The following is a 20,670-nucleotide window of genomic DNA, read 5'->3' on the forward strand; positions in this document are numbered from 1 at the left end:
AAGTTCTGCCACCTGCATAATTTCATGGCTGTGTGTTTAGTTTAAAAGAACAACAAACGTATTTTAGATATATCTGGCAGAAAAGTGTGCTACAATAAAAACAAAGAAAATATCACCAATTTTGGGAAAAAGTAAGAGCAATGAAGGTCCTTAATTATAACTAACGAAGTTTCTATCTTACCTTTAGGTGCCTTTTCCTTGATCTTGTCATCGACTGTCACTTTCGTGGAGATTGTTTGCTGTATTCTTACATATTCCACTGGATCTTCACTGCAACTGTGCAGCTCCTCCACAGTAGTAACAACTTTCACTTTTGCATTCTTCTCTTCATCTTTGGCTGTGGATGATTCTTCACTGGAACCAAATTTCCAAATGTGAGATGCCACCCACTCAGCCTTTCCAGTTTTGTTAGATGGTCTGTATTTTCGAACTTTCACACATACAGTGTCACCTAAAGAAATCTCCTCTGTAGGCTTCTCCAAGTTACCAATCTTCTCACCCAAGTTCTCCAACGTAAATTTCCCAAGCTTCGCACTAATTTTAACTTCACCGCCATTTTCACCTTCAATATCGATAAAATAGTCCAGTGGCCATTTATAACCAGTAACTTTGCCTTTGTAGATTCTTCCTGATACGAGCTCCTTCTTCATACATGTGGCGCATAACACACTGGGGAATACTGAACTTCCTTCTGCATTGTTAGACACTTCTGTTGTTTCCAGATCTGTTTTGGTATCTTTCGAAGATATTCGTGGATCCTTTCCTACCCATATCAACAAGCACAGGTACTCGGCACCACTCTTGTGCTTTTTGGACAATTTTATATAATCAAACTGCACGTTCATCCCAACTTTCAAGAAATCGCTTATATGAGAATGCACACAGAAATGTTTTGAACAGGCAGAAAGAGCACTTTTTCGACACAGGATTTTAACCGATTTTCCGTTCAAAGTTCCATCAATAAGGGCTTCATCTACACCTAAAATATGCACCACTGTACCAGTTGCCGTACCATGTGCACGATTTGCACGTACCTTTCCAGCCATTGCAGCCAGACAATAAGAACAGTCGAAGGAAACCCAATCGCTTGGTTTCAAACCAACCCAAACTTTTGATGCCCTATATTCAGCACCACAGCTGTGAGGATGTTTCAGTTTATCTGCATCCACGGTTACCTTAGCATCCACGTAGATGTAACGATGTAATGGCCACATGTTGCACAAATAGCCATTCATGTAGAGTACATTTTGGAGGAACATGACTTCGACTTTTCCCCCGGATGATGTTTTTAATACTACAACCCCTTCCGTGTCTGATAAAAAGCGTGCCACGTAGCCAGAACCAGCAGATATCTTCTCCGGTTTAGTCAGGAGATAGTCTTGAAAATCTTCAGGTATTTTGTTTTCAGCAAGTTCCGCAGAACGACTCCATTCACGCGTGCAACTTTCGCACGAACAGGAGCTTCCCCCGGAAGAATCACCTTCGTCCTTTGATTTGTTGAATTTCCATGCAGAACTTGCAACCCTGCTGCAACCCAGCATTTCTGATATCTTCTTACCAATTTGGACTTTAACTGTTTCGGCCAATGCAACATAGTTAGTAATGTTTGCACCAAATGGGGGTTTAGCCCCTCTCTCCCCATTCAACCTAAAATTCTGGATCAGACATAGCACAGAAACAGATCTCGGACCATCGTCAACCGAGGCAATGAAAGCGTACGGAGGTTCAATCGCAGTCACAATAGCCTTGTATACTTTCCCAGATCTCAGATTGTCTTTCGGGGATTGTAGTTTCTGTGATGCATCGATCTCCGGTTTATGTTCAGATGCTTGTTTGGTAACAAGGTTTGCACTTTTTGTGGATGCACTGGTGTCAAGGTTCTTAGAGTCAGCTTTGTTGTCAGGCATACTCCGTGTAGTTTCATTGTCATGAGATTGAATATCAACTTTACTATCCTTTTCACTTCTTGCTTCAGATTTAATATCAACTTTACTATCATTTTCACTTCTTGCTTCAGATTTAATATCAACTTTACTATCCTTTTCAATTCTTGTTTCAGATTTACTCTCCTTTTCACGTTTTGCTTCAGATTTAATATCAACTTTAATATCATTTTCACTTCTTGCTTCAGATTTAATATCAACTTTACTATCCTTTTCACTTCTTGCTTCAGATTTAATATCAACTTTACTATCCTTTTCACGTCTTGCTTCAGATTTAATATCAACTTTACTATCCTTTTCAATTCTTGTTTCAGATTTACTCTCCTTTTCACGTTTTGCTTCAGATTTAATATCAACTTTAATATCATTTTCACTTCTTGCTTCAGATTTAATATCAACTTTACTATCCTTTTCACTTCTTGCTTCAGATTTAATATCAACTTTACTATCCTTTTCACTTCTTGCTTCAGATTTAATATCAACTTTACTATCCTTTTCACGTCTTGCTTCAGATTTAATATCAACTTTACTATCCTTTTCAATTCTTGTTTCAGATTTACTCTCCTTTTCACGTTTTGCTTCAGATTTAATATCAACTTTAATATCATTTTCACTTCTTGCTTCAGATTTAATATCAACTTTACTATCCTTTTCACTTCTTGCTTCGTAATCAGAACAGATCCTGTCCTTAGAAGGGTCTAATTTACTGCATTCATGTACTTCCTTACCCTTTGGAGTATTTATAGAATCGGCTGTAGGACCCTCATCACCAACATGCTCCTTCGCAAGTGAATGGTCGCATTTATCCACACCTGAAGACAATGCCTCTCTACTAGGATTGTTCACTGCATGGCAACTCTCATCATTAGCTGTTGGCCAGCTATTCGTCTGATAGGAGTGGGTCTTCTCACTGTTTCCTTTGTTTGCATCAACATAATCAGCTTCAATGTTCTTCACAGTAATAGCTGTTTCAGGAGGAGCAAGTTCTGTACCATCACATATGCTGTGAACGTTCTCTGTATTGGTGGCAGTGGAATCTTTCTTGTTTGAACCTGTGAATACGCTGCAGATAGAGTCAAACAATGTGCTAAATAAGCCCTTGGCCTCAGGAGCACATGAACGATCTTTTATCTTGGTTCCGTTACTCTCCACAACAGAAGCACTTGAGTTGCTTTTATGGCTACTCTGAGATCCTTCGCTTGTAGTGCTTGACATTTCATCTTTAGAAGACTGATCCAGTTTCAGAGATGAAGATGATGCATTTTGGTCACTTGCAGCATGGGTAGAGGCATCTTCCGCAGATTGACCTTTCTTAGATTTTATTTTCTTGCTTGCAGTAGCAGTGAATCCATTAGTGGACTGATTCAATTTTAGAGATGATGCATTTTGGTCACTTGCAGCATCAGCAAATTGGCCTTTTCTAGATTTTCTTCTTTGGCTCACAGTACCTGTGGATCCATACCTAGGAGATTGATTCAATTTGAGAAATGAAGATGATGCATTATGGTCACTTGCAGCTTTGGGAGATGCATTTTCAACAAATTTGCCTTTTCGAGATTTTATTTTGTTGCTTGCAGTACCAGTGGATCCATCATTAGGGGACTGATTTTGTTCGAGAGATGAAGATGATGCGTTTTGATCACTTGCAGCATCGATAGATTGGCCATTTCTAGATTTTCTTTTCTTGCTTGCAGTACCAGTGGATACATCATTAGGGGACTGATTCAGTTTGAGAGACGAAGATGATTCATTTGGATCACTTGCAGCAGACTGGCCTTCTCTAGATTTTCCTTTATCACCTGGCGTACCAGTGGATCCACCTGTAGAGGACTGAATCAGTTTGCTAGATAAACATATGCTATTTTGAGCAGATAGTTTTGGCTTTTTTCCAATCCAAGCAAGAGAAACATAAGAATCACACCCAGATTTTGTACTAAAACTGAACAAATCAAAATGCAGTGCCTCTCCTGCACACACTCGCTTCCTCCAGTCTGCCTGTGAACATTTCTTTTGGTCAACAAACAGGTGTCTCTTGTGAAATGGGAGAGACATTTTATGGCTCTCGTAGTAGAACTCAATATGTCCTGTACTTCCTTTAAGGGCCCTGTCAATTATCTTTCCATTTTGGCTTTTCAAGATTAATAATTTCCCTTCCCGTAACTTCTTGTCATAATCGATTCCAAAGAAGTTACAAGCCATTCTCACTAAAACTCCAGATTTAGCACCTTTTGTTATTTCAACTTGGGGCTTTTCTGTCAAAGTGTTATCTGTTGTTTTATTATGAGCATCGCATGCTTCACTCGTTGGTATGTTTTTATCAGCTCTGTCGTCACAAAGTTGCTTCTCTTTTGATGATTTCTTCTTCTTTTGACTCTCAGCCTCTTCCTTCATGCAACTCTCCGATGAAAATTTATTACTGGAATCCTTTGTCAATTTACATTTACCTAACGTGTCTTCAGCCAGTTCATCTTCTGAGCTTTTGCCTTCCTTGCAAGCTAATTCTCCTCTTAAAGAATTAGACTTTTTAGCTACTAACAACTTCTCAGATGGCCCTATGCATGTTGCAACATCTATTTCTACAATTTGTCCATCATGGAAAATACCATCCAATGAACCCAGACTTTTAATTTGGTCATCTTTAAAACACACATCATGCTTTTCAAACTGGGCCCTTTTGTTCTTGCCATGCTGCTTGTGCACTTTCAAAATAAAACCATTAGCATCCTTTACTGCAAGATCATCATTTGCTACATCCGATGTTTTTATTTCAGCATCATTGTGTTCTTGTTTATGTGATAATACATTTGAAGGTCTACACTCAGATTCTGAAAACACTGGTGGTTCGGTCCCCAGCCATGCCAAAGTTGCACGATAAGAAGCTTTACTTATTCTTCGAGTTAAAATCTTTGCATTGAAGTTAATAAACGTACCTACCGAAACATACTCCTGAAGTGGTTTACTGGGACATGCACCATCTTCGATATAAAGATTGCACTTGTCCAAAAGAACCAGTGCAACACTATCTTGTATGTAGCTTTTTATTAGTCCACTTGATGTAGAAATAATTTCCTCCAATACTCCAAACAGTCCTTTAACGAATGACGGACGGATATCTGGAGATGAGAAAAATGCAGGCTCCTTTTCAACAGAGACCACCTTGTTTGCACCATGTCCATCAACTAAAGGTTTCTGTCTTATCCAAACCAGCTCGGCAATATAACAGGTGAGCGAATTAATATAAATGGCGTTAAAAGTTACTTTCGTTCCTACTTCAATCACATCTGTCAGCACTACATTTTGTGGGATCTTCACACCGTCAATACAAAGATTGTTGATTGTAAATAAAGCCTTTTCCGTATTCCTTAGTAAAATAAATGATATCACTCCGACTGAAGGCGTGACGATTAGTGCAACGTTACCAACTGTGTTCTTTAGTGAGTACTCACCGGCCTCCCTAAGCGGAAAGGCATTATCAACCAAACCCCTCCCTCCAGTAAGGTCATGTTCATTTATATATTTGCAGACACCATTCTTCTTTTTTAACGTCCATACCTGTTCGCCTACACTATCTTTCCATGCTAGAACTGCGATCCATTCAAACACACCGATGCCAGCTGCACGGTCCACCATTATATGAACCTTATCACCCTTCCCAAAATTGTCTAAGTCTTCATAAAAATATCCGTTCGTAATGTTAACGATGCTGGTCACAGGGATAAGAACAGACGTAAGCGGATCTTCATAAATAAGAGCCGTAAAACCTTGAAGTCTAGGAACATATCCGTCAACAACAACACAGAAGATTTCACCTTGTCTTACACTTTTGGGCCAAATTTTGTTTTCAGTTAAAGCAGGTTTAGTTCCAACCCAAATTAATATTGCTATATAGGTATTACTTGAAAAATCTGGACGTGCATCAAAATAAACGCGTGAGCCTATCGCAAGTTTGTAACTAGTATCTCTAATTATTTTGCAGTTAATATACACCTGGTCCAAACCAAAGGTCACTTTCACTAATGAGTTATTGATAAACGATTCGATAATTCCAGCTGATGTTTTCGTTGGCATTTGCATAACTATACCATAAGTGTCCAATAATATTGCACTTTTGGAAGTCATGGCACTTACGGCAATGATCAGCACATTGCAGGAGACACTTGATGTTTATCGCTCCAACAGCTTGTATTTTGTTCTTAAAATTATGACGCCAAGTGTTAATCACCAATTACTTCGTGTCTCTTTTTAATGTTCATTCAGACCCATACCTGAAAAACACAAAACATTAGTTCAAGTAAAATGTACAGCATCTACATTGTGTAGTGCCTTCAGAGAAGGTCACCATAGTAATGTCATTTTTAACAGTTTTATGCAAATAATTTACTGGCATATGTTAGTTAACCCATGTTCAATTCAATTCTTGGTTTGATTGATTAATTTTATATTTATTTTCTGTCATTTTTGGCTAATAAAAACAATGAGGATGAATTACTGTATAAAACACAGAACACAAACCCAGAGGTTGTGGGTGCACATGCAAAGCCTTGCTGGTCTGGTTGATCAATTGATTTTTATATTTTGGCTCCATTCCACAATACGGGGATACGCTCCTTAACTTTAAAAAAAATTAGGACAGGATCTTAACAAGAAAATAAAATATATTATAAAACTTCCTTGCTCGATTTTTAAATTGTTCTTACATTACTGAACAAGAACTAAAACTATACTGATTAAGAGGTTTTTTTCAGGATATTAACCAGGTGATTTCCAGATAGGCTTCCGAGCTAATGAGTGCAAACGTCACTCTCATCTTTAGGGATTCGATCCCGAGAAAACCTCATCATCAGTATAGTTTTAGTTCTCGTTAAGTAATGAGCTCTTGAAAGCCTATCTGAAATCACCTGGTTGATATCCCAAAAAAAACTTCATGTTTCCGACGACAAAATTTCCTTACTTGTTAAAAGCTAAGGCTGTAAAGGGGCACTCACCACACATAAGGACAGAGGACAACACTATCCAACAAAGAGTTATCCTGGCCTCAGAGCCAGCCACCAGTGCCTCTTTGCCCTGCAAGAAGCAGTTACTGGGGTGTAATACATGAAAGAGCAGACATAATTTAAAAATGAAGCAATGCTTTACTCCCTCCCTAAATAAATCCTGCACACCAGTGGCATAGCTGCCACCCCCGCAATGCAGGGGGGGGCAAGGTGTAGGGGCCCCGCAATGTACACACTCTGTGCTTCTGAAATTCAAAAGGTAGTGTCGCATATTTAAAAAAAAAAATGAAATAGATATCTGGTTCACAGTAATATATCATATTACGACGTCTGTGATATTAAGCAGCAGCATATTGTCTCAGCGAGAGGGGACCGAGCAACTTGACAGATGGGTCTCTTCCGAAGTGCAGAATTAACTTACTCACAGATGGCAATCGATAGAAAAATTCTCTCATCTCATAACTTTGTAACGTAGTTTGTCGTAAAAGTAGTGTAGTGTAGTACAGTTATGAATCCAGTAGAAGGATTCAGTTGCTCAACCAGTCTATGCCTTAATTGTTACACAATACCTAAACAAACCAACCTGATAATCCATTACCTTTTGTATCAATATATTGGTTTTACACGTGATAATTGAAATGTAAATTTCCAAAAAAATATTTTCAAGGGGTAACGCCCCAGCCTCAATATGAAATTGAAATAAGATTTGAGATAAATTTCCAACATTGTCCACACCTGTTACGTTTTACTTGAAAGGAGTCCACAACTCAGGAAGTGGAGCCCTTAGGTCCAGTAGCTCTTATCCCGCCACGCAGGGTGTACAGTGCTCGAAGTTAAAATTCATAGATGCAAATTTGCTTGTTCGAGTTAGGGGAAAGAAGGAAGGATCCTTGTATGGATGAACGTGAAGACAATGCTGAAGGTGGAGGAGGATGCTTATGCAAATTATCCTAGCTGGGGGATAGCATCCTTCTGCGTCTGTCACACTCTCCTCACCCTCACATACACTCTTCAAGCACTGATGATCTATTACCAAAATAGTTCTTGTTTCATGAAAAAGTCTTTAAGAAATATTAGTGATCTCTCGAAAATAAATGTCATCGTTAAAATTATGAATAATAATATTGAGGTCCATTAACACCAAAATTAAACACCGTGCCCATGCGACAACAACCTTTGTGTGTGTGTGTGTGTGTGTGTGTGTGTGTGGAGGGGGGAATCGGCATTTCATCGAGTGACAAATTTTCAGTGAATAAAATTCCATCGCCGCTTTATTCTATCTCTCAAGACTGGAGTCCGCTGCTATTTCTTCGTAGCGGATTTCAATTGGCCTTATGATGGACAATCTAGATGCCCGGTTCAACCCCCATAACTGGAATGACAAGTTTGTTTGAGCATATAATGCACTATTAGAGTATTAGAAGCGTAATGTGAGTGGCTCTTACATGGAATCGTGATCTGGCACAGCGAGGGCGCATCCACCTCAAAGTTAAAAGGAGTGTTTACTATCCTTGAAGCAATATCCCCAAACAGAATTTTTTAAATACGGGTGTATTATATGTAACATAATTTTTAAAAAATGTTTCGAACAAAATATTTTGGTGCATGAAGCCTCCCCCCTCCTCCAAAACAGAATCCTAGGTGGGCCACTGCTTTGAAGCAAGAGAAAAAAAAATAATTCTTTCAGTTATTTATCAGAAATTCAGACTACCCTGATTTAGTTTCGAAAACTGACATCAAAGTCGATGACAAAAAAAATGGGAAAGCAGGGTATTTGCGGTAAAAGTTAATATATTGTACAACGATGGGGGGGGGGGGGAGACTAATTATCTATTTTCCGTCCGTCCCACTCTGACATCATCTCGATAATCTTTTTACACTAAGAGGGCCCCCAATATTTTACTTGCAGGGGGGGCCCAGCAAACTGCGCTACGCCACTGCTGCATACATTTATGATTCTCAGTATGTTTTAGAAATGTGGGTTTCTGAAAAGATGGTATCAGGTTAAGGGGGAAAAAATTCCCATCCTGACCACCAAAAAACACATCTGTATTCTCTTATCTATCCAGATCATGCAGAGTACACCAAAGCTCAATCTTGAGACTAATCAAACTTAGAGTTGATCAAATCACAAAACAACCATACATGCATAGTGTTGAACAGTGAAAAAGAGCAAACATTTGTATCTTAAAATAATAATAATAAAATAAATTAAACCAACAACTCTCAAAGACTGATTTTTATAGTATGGGCACATTAGCACTAGAGAGTGGCTTCTTTTCCCATGATTCTTTTTTAACCTTCATTTCCCAAGTCTTTCAAATCAATGAAAATACATGAGTTGGCACAATTTTTCTTATTCCATGGTTTTCGTCTCTCTCTCCACTCTAAAAGGACACTCATTTCTAAATTTAAAATACAGGGTGTCCCACGAACGGCGCAACTGGGAATTAAGAGTCGTGTTACTTTGTAACCGAAACCTGTACATACATAAGTCATACACCAAATGTTAGCCCTGTCCAAGTAGATATTTTTAAACATAGAAACAACAAACGGGGTGCAGTGTTGTTCATGCAGTGTTCCCAAATGTAAGTGAAAGTGTAAATTTATTTTTCCACAAAGCATGGAAAATTGCATGTCAAACATTCGTACGGAAATTTGGACGTCAATTTCCACCTTGGGTAGGTGGACTATTTCGCCATCTATTATTCAGAGAAGAAAACCAATCGTTTTCGCGTATAGCCAATCCTGAAATGCCTCGTAAAGGCGTACCGGTCCAAATGGGTGTTTTAAAAAAATTATGAGGTACAGTGGCAACACTGTTGATGTTTGAAGGCAACAAAAGGTGTGTTTAGTGATGGTCTATGACATGGAAATACTGGAAACAGGAAAAAAAGAAAATGAAAATTATGGTGAAAAAAGTGAAGAAAAATACGAAGAAAAATGGAACAATGCATTACCAGCAGTGGGAATCCAACAAGCCCGATGTGTGAAGATGGCCACTCCACACACTTATGCTGTTTTCCAATACTGGTGATAGTGAACCTTTTAAACAGTGTAGACTTTTGTTTAACACAGAAGACCCAAGCCTTTCCTCTTCTACACCTGCTACAAATGTTAAATCTGCAGAGCTGGCTGTGGGAGATTACGTAGCTGTCCATTACCCACAAACTGGACAGCATTATGTAGGACACATAATCCTGATAGATGTTGTGAGAAAAAAAACATTTATAAGGTGCAATTTATGAGAAGGAAAGAGCACTTATTTTGTGTATCCAGCAAATGATGATTTGGATGACATATCAGTAGATTTGATTTTGTGCAAATTGAATAAACCAAAGGAAGTGAGAGGAAAATTCACTTTTCAGAAACCTTTTACAGTTGTGATTGAGTAAGAACTCAGGGTTGGTCATCTTTAACTGTTCATTTATGTGTGTAGGAACAAACGGAAGCTGTTCAGCACGTAATGTTTGTTTCAGACTTGTAACGTTTGTTACAGTCACTTTTTTATTTCCTTTATTATGTATATTATCTGACAAAACAAACAGTTTATACAGTATTGCTCTGTAGTTGTGTATTTTTTTTCATTGGATTGCAATGCTCATTGAACAGAATTTGTTAGAAATCTGTTAGTATTCACAAACAGCTGTCCTTCTTTGTAACGTTTGTTACATGATATTCAATTTGTACAATATAAAAATATTTCAATATTAAATTTTACTCTTTCTTGTACACACAAAAATCCACCAATAAGAGATAGTTACTATGTAAAGGGCAAAATTATAGAAACTGTGTAAATGTATATCATTTAAATGTTCAGGGTATATCAGGTAAAATGCTAAATTTGGATCTTCTCATAAAAGAAGAAACTGAAATGGTACACATTCTATGCATTACGGAGCACTGGCTCTCAAAAGATGAAATCAAATTTGCACAAATTTACAATTATCAATTAATTAGCTTCTCCAGTAGATCAATGATTAAGCGTGGAACCACACGGTCATCCACAGAGAAGCAAAAAAGTACCAGTGTAAAAATGTAAGTGTACATTATTCTGATCATGAAGCACAATTTCTTTCACTAGAGTGCAGAAACAAAAAAATAACCGAGTCAAAAGCAACAAAGGAAATACAAAAAAAGACTATACACAAAGGAGACAATTGATATATTCATGCAGAAACTAGGGGAAGAAAGGTGGGATGCCATTTATCAACTACCCTGCATAAATAAGAAATTCAATGTCCTCCTAAATAAAATTTGCCTACTCCACAATGAATGCTTTCCTGTAAAACAAGTAAATATAAGAAATAAAGAAAAATCGTGGATAACAAATGGAATAAAAATATTTAGCAGAAATATAAAATTACTTCATGTAGAAAGTAAAGTAAATAATGACCCAAATTTTATAGCCTACTACAAAATGTATAAGAAAACATATCAATTAGTATTATAACAGGCCAAAATCAGACATAATGACATAAGGATACAAACATCAGATAACAAATGCAAAGCCATGTGGGATATAATCCAAAGTGTAACATGTCCACACTCAAACACAAGAAAAACATAACATTAAATGTAAAAGGCAAAGAATTAACTAGTCCATATGATGTAGCAAATGTATTCAACACCTTATTTATAAACTCGGTACCATGTGCTGGCCAAAATAAAAATAAAAAGATGACCAAGACAAGCGCAAAGGCTTTAACAGCTCTGAAAAATGAAAAATCAATCTTCATATCACCCGTTTCTGAATTAGAATTAAGGGAAACATTCAGGTCATTAAAAAACAAGCACTCATTTGGATTTGATGAAATACCAGATTTTCTGATTAAAGGTTGCTACAAACAGCTTTGTAAACCTCTCCTACACATCATAAATATTTTTTTTGAAACAGGTATCTTTCCTGACAGACTAAAAATAGCAATTGTAAAACCAATATACAAGAAAAATGATCCAAAAGATGTAGCCAATTACAGACCTATATCACAACTTTCTGGTTCTCAAAAATTTTTGAACGTGCAATGCTAATAAAAGTTGAAAAATTCTGTGAAAACTATTCAGTACTAAGCAAGACACAACACGGTTTCACAAAGCAACAAAGCACAAATTCAGCCCTGATTGATCTCATTGAACAAGTGGGTGAATCATTTAATAACTGCAAACACACACTTGGGATTTTCTGTGACCTGACAAAAGCCTTTGACTCAGTCAATCACAAAATTCTCCTAAACGAACAATTTGTAGAAATATGTTACTTAAATGCACATGGAAATACAATATATAATCAATCTCGAGTTCAAAAAATAAATTATGGAGTTCCACAAGGCAGCATACTTGGACCTCTTCTATTCCTGCTCTACATAAATGAAATGCCAAAACTTTTGGATGAGGAACAGGCTATATTGTATGCAGATGACACAAACATTATATTAACAGATCACTGTGAGCATGCCTTAAACAATAAAGTAAACAACACATTGCTAAAGCTTGATAGCTGGTTTCAAGGAAATAATTTAATTCTAAATACAAGCAAAACAAATTACATAAATTTTACAGCCTCTCAAACAAAGAAACACTTACCAAAAAAAACAAAATACAGACTTAATGCATGCAAAAGAATCTACATTTCTGGGTATTATTTTAGATGAACACTTGAAATTCTCAAACCACATCAACATGCTTCAACAAAAATTAAGTAAAGTATGTTGTGCACTGTGTGTAATGGTAAACATTACCAGCTTTTGGTCTGTCAGAAGTCTCTATGTAGCAAATTTTGAATCAGTAATAAGGTATGGAATCATGAGCTGGGAAACAAGGCACATAACTCCATACTGTTTAAATTACAAAAAAGAGCCCTTGTGGCACAAATTGGGGCAGGGGTCAATGGGAAATATTTGCGCAGAAATCTCTTCAGTAACTTCCGCTTGCTGACGTTACCCTGTTTGTATATCTATGAATGTCTGGTATACATTAAACAAAATATTAGTACTTTTGAAACCAATGAAGATATCCATAGCCTGAACACGAGAAATAAAGATAAAATGCGAATGAAGGGACCTAAAAACAGCAGTTGACCTGTATAACAAGTTGCCCAGAGAGTTAAGACACGAACTAAAAGTGGAAAAGTTTAAAAATAAAATCAAAACCATGCTAATTAAACATTAATTTTACAGCATACAAGAATATACAGAGGCAACAGTCATCTTTTGAAGGTCTTGTGTATCTGTAACCAGAATAAATGTTAAAAGGTATGGTTAGGTTACTTACCATACATGCAGAGCTTGCTGTTGCACATCAAACTGAAATTTTTCAAGTATAATATCTTTATATGCAATGTATCTTATGTTAAAATTACCAAACTTTATTATCATGTATTTCTATTTGACATGTCCTATAATACTATGTGTAACCAGAATAAATGTTAAAAGGCATGGTTAGTTACCATACATGTAGGGCTTGCTGTTGCACATCAAACTGAAATTGTATAGTATAATATCTTGATATGCAAGGGTTATAATACACCAATATATATGCATGTATCTTATGTTAAAATTACCAAACTTTATTATCATGTACTTCACTTGACATGTCCTATACTACAGATGTACCTACTTGTACAAAATTGTAGTCCTTGGATGCAAATAAATCATATCATATCATATTATATACACATTGACATAACCAGCGTAAATCTGTATATTTTTTGTAAATAGAATCTAATGGAATGATGTGATTTTCAGCATTTGATTTGACAAATGAGCATGAAATATATTTGAATTCTGGCTTTCCAGTGTATCATGTTTAATTTGGTTAAATGGCCGCTTAACCTGGTCACGGAGCAAGTTGTGATGTATTTTTGCTACTTAGTGCAGTTGTACTCAACCTTCCTAAGACTGCAGGCAAATAAATTCATATCTTAAAATTCAGTGCTCTTGTCCCAACAATTTTACTCGTAAATACATACACATTAATTAATACGCATGCTTGATTAATATAAATTATTAATAAATAATTAAATGGCATAATTATAAAGAGTAATAGTTCAATTATGTCTCCACTTGCTGACAAATGTAAAGTTGGATTTAAATAAGTTGTCAACCACTGCCTGTAAATTACCTCTCGGGGCCTGGCAGTTGAGAAACACTGGCCCTAATACTGAGGCAGAAGCAAATAAGATTAACTCCAAATGGCCAAAAAAAAGTCCAACAACAAAAAAATTTAAATCCATACTATGATGAGGTAGGCTAATTGAGACTCGACCTATAACTTGAATTAGAATCTGAACCACTGTGTCTCTACTGGGTAATGAACCTTGGATCCTTTGATTATTACAAGGCAACAGCATTACTTTATGCCACTCTGAAGATGCATTCGTATTTACAAGGTAACCAAAAAAGTTCCTGCCGTTCTAGAGCAGTGATAAACAAAGCGTAATACAGTGGACGGTACGTATCTTTAGGTTTCGAAGTAATCTCCATCAGCATCCAACACCTTTTGCCAACGTTCCTGCAGCTGCACAATACCCTGGTGATAAAACTCGGCGGGCTTGGATGCAAAGAAGTCCGTGAGTGCGTTCTGCAGGTCTCCCTCACTTGCGAAGGATCTTCCACGGAGGTGGTTGTCGAGGAAATGAAACAGGTGGTAATCTGTTTGTGCAAGGTCCAGTGAATATGGTGGATGGCACAGTCTCTCCCAGCCAAGTTGCTGAAGGGTCTCCCGGGTCCTCTTTGCCACATGTGGTTTGGCATTGTCGTGCAGGAACAGCACACCCTTGTGATTCACCAATGCCGGCTCCTTCTGCCGCAATGCACGGTGCACCCTTTGCAACTGCTGAGAATAGAGGTCAGCAGTGAGGGTCTGACCAGGTGGAAGGAGCTCGTAATGCACCACTTGCCGACAATTCCACCATACAGAGAGCATAACCTTTGATGGGTGCAGAGGTGGTCTTGAGGTGTGAGGAACAGGGTCACGTGGTGACAACCAATGTCTAGTATGCTTGGGAGTGTCATAGAGGACCCACTTTTTGTCACCAGTGAGCAAGCGATCAAATATGGGTGTGTTCAGATACCGAGTGAGCAAGGACAAACAGGCTGTCACTCGTTCCTTGTTGGCTGCCTACAATGTGTGGGGTACCCACTTGCTTAACTTGTATGACTTCCCTACCCCATGCAGGTGCAGTCTGACTGTTTCAGCGGAAACATGGAACCTTTCTGCAAGTTCATCACACGTTAGACCGCTGTCCTCCTCGATGGCTGCTTTCAGGGCCTCGTCATCCAACACATGTGGTCGTCCACTGCGAGGTTCATCCCCGAACGGAATCTCTGGAACCAATGCCTGGCAGTGCATTTGTTCACGGCATTCTCCCCAAATGCCTGGCAAATGCTGCGACTTGATGCAGCAGCTGACAGGCCCACTTTAAAGTCATACAACAAACACACGTTAACAAGCTGCTTCGATACCACCATTTCTCTTCGACACTGGACGAGCTATGACTGCTGTGTGTGCGCAACGTGCCTGTATTACTGACAGTCGATGGTCAGACTAACTCCTGATCGCTTGGCAGGCACGTGCGTCATTTTGTTTCCTCTCTGTGTGCGCATGATTAATGGTCAAAAATGGCAAGAACCTTTTTTGGTTATGTTGTATAATCAATCAAAAAGCCAGCCTTTTCCCCAAAAAAGTACTTGCAATTTGTTCTCTGGGCTCTACAGGCTAAATTAAATCTTAATATCCCATGAGGTATCAAACAGATGTTGTTAGGTATTAGAGAGAATTCAGACCAAAGCAAGAAGTGACAGAGGCCCTTCAGACTATAAGCAAGCATTCACCGTGCATGCATGAACAAGACCGAGGTGACACAATGGAGGCCATAGAAAAGGCCCATGACAAGCAAGACATGCAGCTTGAGAGTTGATAGCGGGATCAGACTAGAGGTCAGTCACCAATGTTTTGACCAACAGAACAGATTTAAAATTAGATCTCTTGATTGGAAATTTTTATACCAGCCAGATATTTTGGAGAAAGGATAGAGTATTACATTTGAACGAAATCAGTCAAAGCAATAAATTATAGTGGACATATAATTTGTCATGGTTCGATACAACGAAAATATATTTATGCTTGAAGCAAACATAAAAATACATCTGGGATAAACTGCGAACAAACTCCATTGCAGCAGTATTAAAAGCCAGCTATCTTGTGTTGTGTAGATTTTTGTGTTTTTTAATGGCCTGTGATGGCTTATAATGAAATGTAATAAAGGAGACAAAACATGCATTTGTAGCTGTAGCAGAATTTGTTTCAACATGGTCCCAACACTGCATTCACAAATATAATTTATTGAGGCCCATAGCCAGGAATTCTTAATGGGGGGGGGGGAGCAAAGTCAATCCTAGAGGGGGCAAATTTTTAATATAGTGTTGCATTAGGAGATATAGCAAAGTACAGAGGGGCATTTTCCCCCTCCTCCAAAAGTGATAAGTAACTGGAAAGGGATGATATCTTGAAACTCCAACGAACAAAAAAGTTCGAGCAACATCAAATAACAATATTTTCATAATGACCTTTCGGACTACCAAAGAATAGAAAGATAAAGTTTAACATAAATAGACATAAATTAACATAAAAGTTTTAACAAAATTTTTCATTTGTTTGTCGTTGTAACCCCTGTACAAGGGTAGTTCAAAACAGGCATTATTTTTCTGAAACTAGACTTCGTTTGAAAATGGCGGCCATTTTTGTTTCATGACTTGCAACATTTTTGGCCTATGCGGACAGTTGTGATAATTATGATAACTCAGCTAAGAAAAATTATAGAAATCTGGGGTAAGAAACAATGTTTTCAGTACATTTCAGGCTACATTTTATGTTCCGTATCTTTTTTCACCAGATGTAATGCAAATGGCTGAAATTTAGGGTCAAAACTGACTGATATTCAATTTTGAAGGGAAATCAATGTATAGGATATATTTTTTTTAGTAGGTAAGCAATGAAATATCAGAGTTATAATTTTTGTTAGAGGGAACATGTATGAGGTGTGGCTAGAAAAAACCGGACTGTTGCTACAAAATCTTTTATTGGTAATTTTGTACAATACGAACATATCTCCTTCAAAGTACTCCCCTGAACTATCAATACACCGCTCCATACGAATCTTCCATTTCTGGAAGCAGTGCTGGAAATCATTTTCTGAAACCATGTTCATGACTTCCGTTGCTTTTGTTTTCACAGGTTCTACGGTCGTAAATGTGTTTTTTTTTTCAGTGCTGATATGACCTTTGGGAATAAAAAAAAAGTCGCACGGAGTGATACCCGGCAAATAGGGTGGATGTTCTAACACTGGGATCCCATGCTTGGCCAAAAAAACCTTGACTGACAATGCTGTATGGACAGGAGCATTGTCCTGATGAAGAATCCATGACTTGCTTTTCCACAAATCAGGTCGACGTCTTCTTACTCGCTCATGAAGGGTCATCAGCATCTTAATGTAATAATGTTGGTTGTTTTGCAATAGCTCGAATACTAAAGCGACGATCCTCTCGAATCAATTCACCGACATTTGCAATGTTTGATTCCGTTTTCGACGTGCAAGGTTGCCCAGGATGCGAGTCGTCCGCAATCACTTCTCGTCCTTCTTTAAACCTTTGAAACCACTCAAACACTTGCTTGCGTGATAAACACACATCTTCGAATACTTCCTTCAACAAACCATAAGTTTCTGTGGTGGATTTTCCGAGTTTCATAAGAAACTTCACATTGATACGCTGTTCCACTTTCACACTTAACATTTTTCCGACGGAGCACAGATGTACGGTTCACTTCGTCGACTAGCTACAGCGAAAAAAAATGCCACGCACCCTGGGAAATCACACAGTCAATAGGCAGGATATCACGTTATACACTCATGCACCGCTTGACCTTGACGTGCTCTCCGTTTGTCAACAGCAATACCAATCCGTTTTTTTTTCTAGCCATACCTCGTATATCCAAAGTTTCAGCAGAAAATATTTGAGCTCTGTTACTGGTTTCCGCATTAAGTTAAAGCTCTTTGAAAACGCTCATTTTTCTCAAAATTTGGGCTCCAAATATATGTGTGGTTCGAAAGGTCTTCCCGATGGCATAGGGGTTACGTTGACGTTTTGTAACAAAGGGGTCCTAGGTTCGATACCCAGTGGAGGCACATACTGGTCCGGATCCCACTTTAATAAACTGTAGGTCCAGTCGCGATTAGCCTTCCGTGCATAAAGTTGACATAAAACTGAAATCAAAACAATATCTGGTTGGGAACCTAATAAAATTCGATATTTACTGCATAAAGAGGTACCTGTAAAAAATTTCGAGATTGATATTATATGTTAAAGTTACAACAGGGGGAAGTTTGGTAAAAGCAGACAAATTTACGTTATTAGTTACAATTATAATTATTTAGTTTTAATTAACTATCATGCAATTACAATTATTGTACGTATTAATTAATTGCAACATATGAATGGGGGAGTATATTAAGAATGATGTTATTTTTTCACCTAGCGGATATACAATATTTGAGGCATAGAAAGCCCGTTAGTATCTATTATCAAAGAAAAGGCGTGTACGGCTGTGTGTCAAATATTTTCTGCTGAAACTTTGGATGAGAATGTTTCCTCCAAAAAAAAAAATTAATAGCTCTGATATTTCATTGTTTACCTACTAAAAAAAAAACATATCCTATACATTGATTTCCCTTCAAAATTGAATATCAGTCAGTTTTGACCCTAAATTTCAGCCATTTGCATTAGATGTGGTGTAAAAAGATACGGAACATAAAATGTAGCCTGAATTGTACTGAAAACAATGTTTCTTAGCCCAGATTTCTATAATTTTTCTTAGCTGAGTTATCATAATTATTGCAACTGTCCACATAGGCCAAAAATGTTGCAAGTCATGAAACAAAAATGGCCGCCATTTTCAAACGAAGTCTAGTTTTAGAAAAATAATGCTTGTTTTGAACTACCCTTGTACAGGGGTTACAACGACAAACAAATGAAAAATTTTAAAAATGGTCGAGCGACCAGTGCTGGACCATTTGGTACAGATTGACCCTGAAATTTTAGGCAATTTCCAAAAATCGTAAAATTTTCGTTAGAAGGAATAAAAAACCAAAAATTTTATTTTTTGTAGCAAAAGAGCAAGTCTTTGCAATGATTTTCATCATCAAAAGTTTTTGGTTCCATCATACCCACATGATGAAAATTCAGATTTTCGTAACCTAGTTTTCTCACCACAAAAATTAGGCTACAAATCCATTATTAGTCTTTTTATAGGCATTTGTAAAAATTTTTGAGTGCTAATGTATTTTTTTCTGAAATCCTCATTATTTCATTGAACTTTGTGTAAAATTTCAAAGAGATCTGATGATTGGTTAATGAGAAAAGAAATAAAATGTAAGCAAGGGTATCTTGTGTCGAGGGTCTCAAGAGTGACAGACAACACTGATTTGATGACATTTCAAAGTGCTGTAAAATGAAAACCGTTTGAGATAGAGTGAAAAAAAAATTAGCGGGTTTCTTTCAACCATAAAGGAAGGGTGTATACCAAATTTAATCGAAATCGGAGTTCGTGGGTGTCATGACCTCGTTGAAATGACGTGGAATGAATGACCCATCTTTCACTAGCAGACTTCCATGGTGGGATGGTTACATAAGACACTACAAAGCCAGGGGTTCCAGGTTCGAGCCTGTTCATGAGTGTTCTTTGTGAGCAGAGGCAAAACCATAAGTTTTTATCTGGAGAGGAGGGTCAAGTACCAGGACAAATGTGCCAATAATAATACTAGTAATATAATGGTGGTAGTGGTAGTAATAATAGTAGCATTAAAAGACGTTATTATCATCGTAAATCATGCAAAAGGAGGTAGAAGTCTGTGCTAAAGCATTTGTGTTTGAACAAATGATTTGAAATATTTTTCCATGTTCAATTTCATATTAGCTAATAGCCGGACCCTGTGGCCGAGTGGTTAGCACATCGCGCTGCGATGGCAAGGGCCCAGTTTTGAATCTCGCTCGGGGTTGGTTGTTTGTGAATGTCCATTCATCAATTTCATAATTTCATCACTCATCCCCATCTTCGCAAATTAGCCAAGAGGTACAAAACGTGAAGTAAAATAAACTAAATCAATCAATATTAGCTAATAACGAAAAACAAGCACACAAACTATATTTTTGAAAGACAGATTGGTTGATTGATTTGGTGTTTTAAGTCCACTTTATGCATAGTAAGGCTAATCGGGACTGGACCTACAGTTTAAAATGGGATCCAAACCACTATATCCCTCCACCTGGTTTGAGAGAGAGAATATGCATGACGAACATTATTCCTTTAGTAAATATGACACACATAACTTTCATGTACAACATATATTTTACACATATGCAACATGTGGCGACGTAAAATAAGAAAATACATACCTAGGTATGCAACATGTTAACGCTAAATTGTGTACGTATTCAAAGTTTCTTTAATATATATATATATTATTTAAATACATTATTATACATGATGAATTCATCCGCCAAATTGTCTCTCAAATGTGCGTGCTCCTTTTCCTGAAAAGAATTGTTCATGCATTTAAGCAGCAACAATCTGAAGTATATATCTCGCCTTACTTCTCTCTCGGGTAATTTAGAATGCATTACAGAAAAGAATTTTATTGGGATCGAAGCGAGCAAGAAAATCTTTAGATCCAAATATTT

The 20,670-nt window shown here is 37.5% G+C and overlaps 1 protein-coding gene across 5 annotated transcripts in view; it reads right to left on the reverse strand.

The window, feature by feature from the left end:
* The window catches only part of LOC145996577 (uncharacterized), a 106,528-nt gene that overhangs the window by 77,835 nt on the left and 8,023 nt on the right, over positions 1-20,670 (reverse strand). For 3 of the 5 annotated variants that reach the window (XM_083133086.1, XM_083133087.1, XM_083133084.1), the window contains exon 2: positions 182-6,208. In XM_083133086.1, coding sequence (XP_082989212.1) covers positions 182-6,062 — 5,881 coding nt within the window. In that variant the 5' untranslated portion in view covers positions 6,063-6,208. Of the gene's footprint in view, positions 1-181; positions 6,209-6,928; positions 7,008-7,672; positions 7,725-20,670 lie in introns of those variants that run through there. The other 2 variants (XM_083133088.1, XM_083133085.1) reach the window with 2 other exon arrangements.

Source organism: Lepisma saccharinum, chromosome 12, assembly GCF_977018435.1.
Source record: "Lepisma saccharinum chromosome 12, izLepSacc3.1, whole genome shotgun sequence".
Classification (NCBI taxonomy): Eukaryota; Metazoa; Arthropoda; class Insecta; order Zygentoma; family Lepismatidae; genus Lepisma; species Lepisma saccharinum.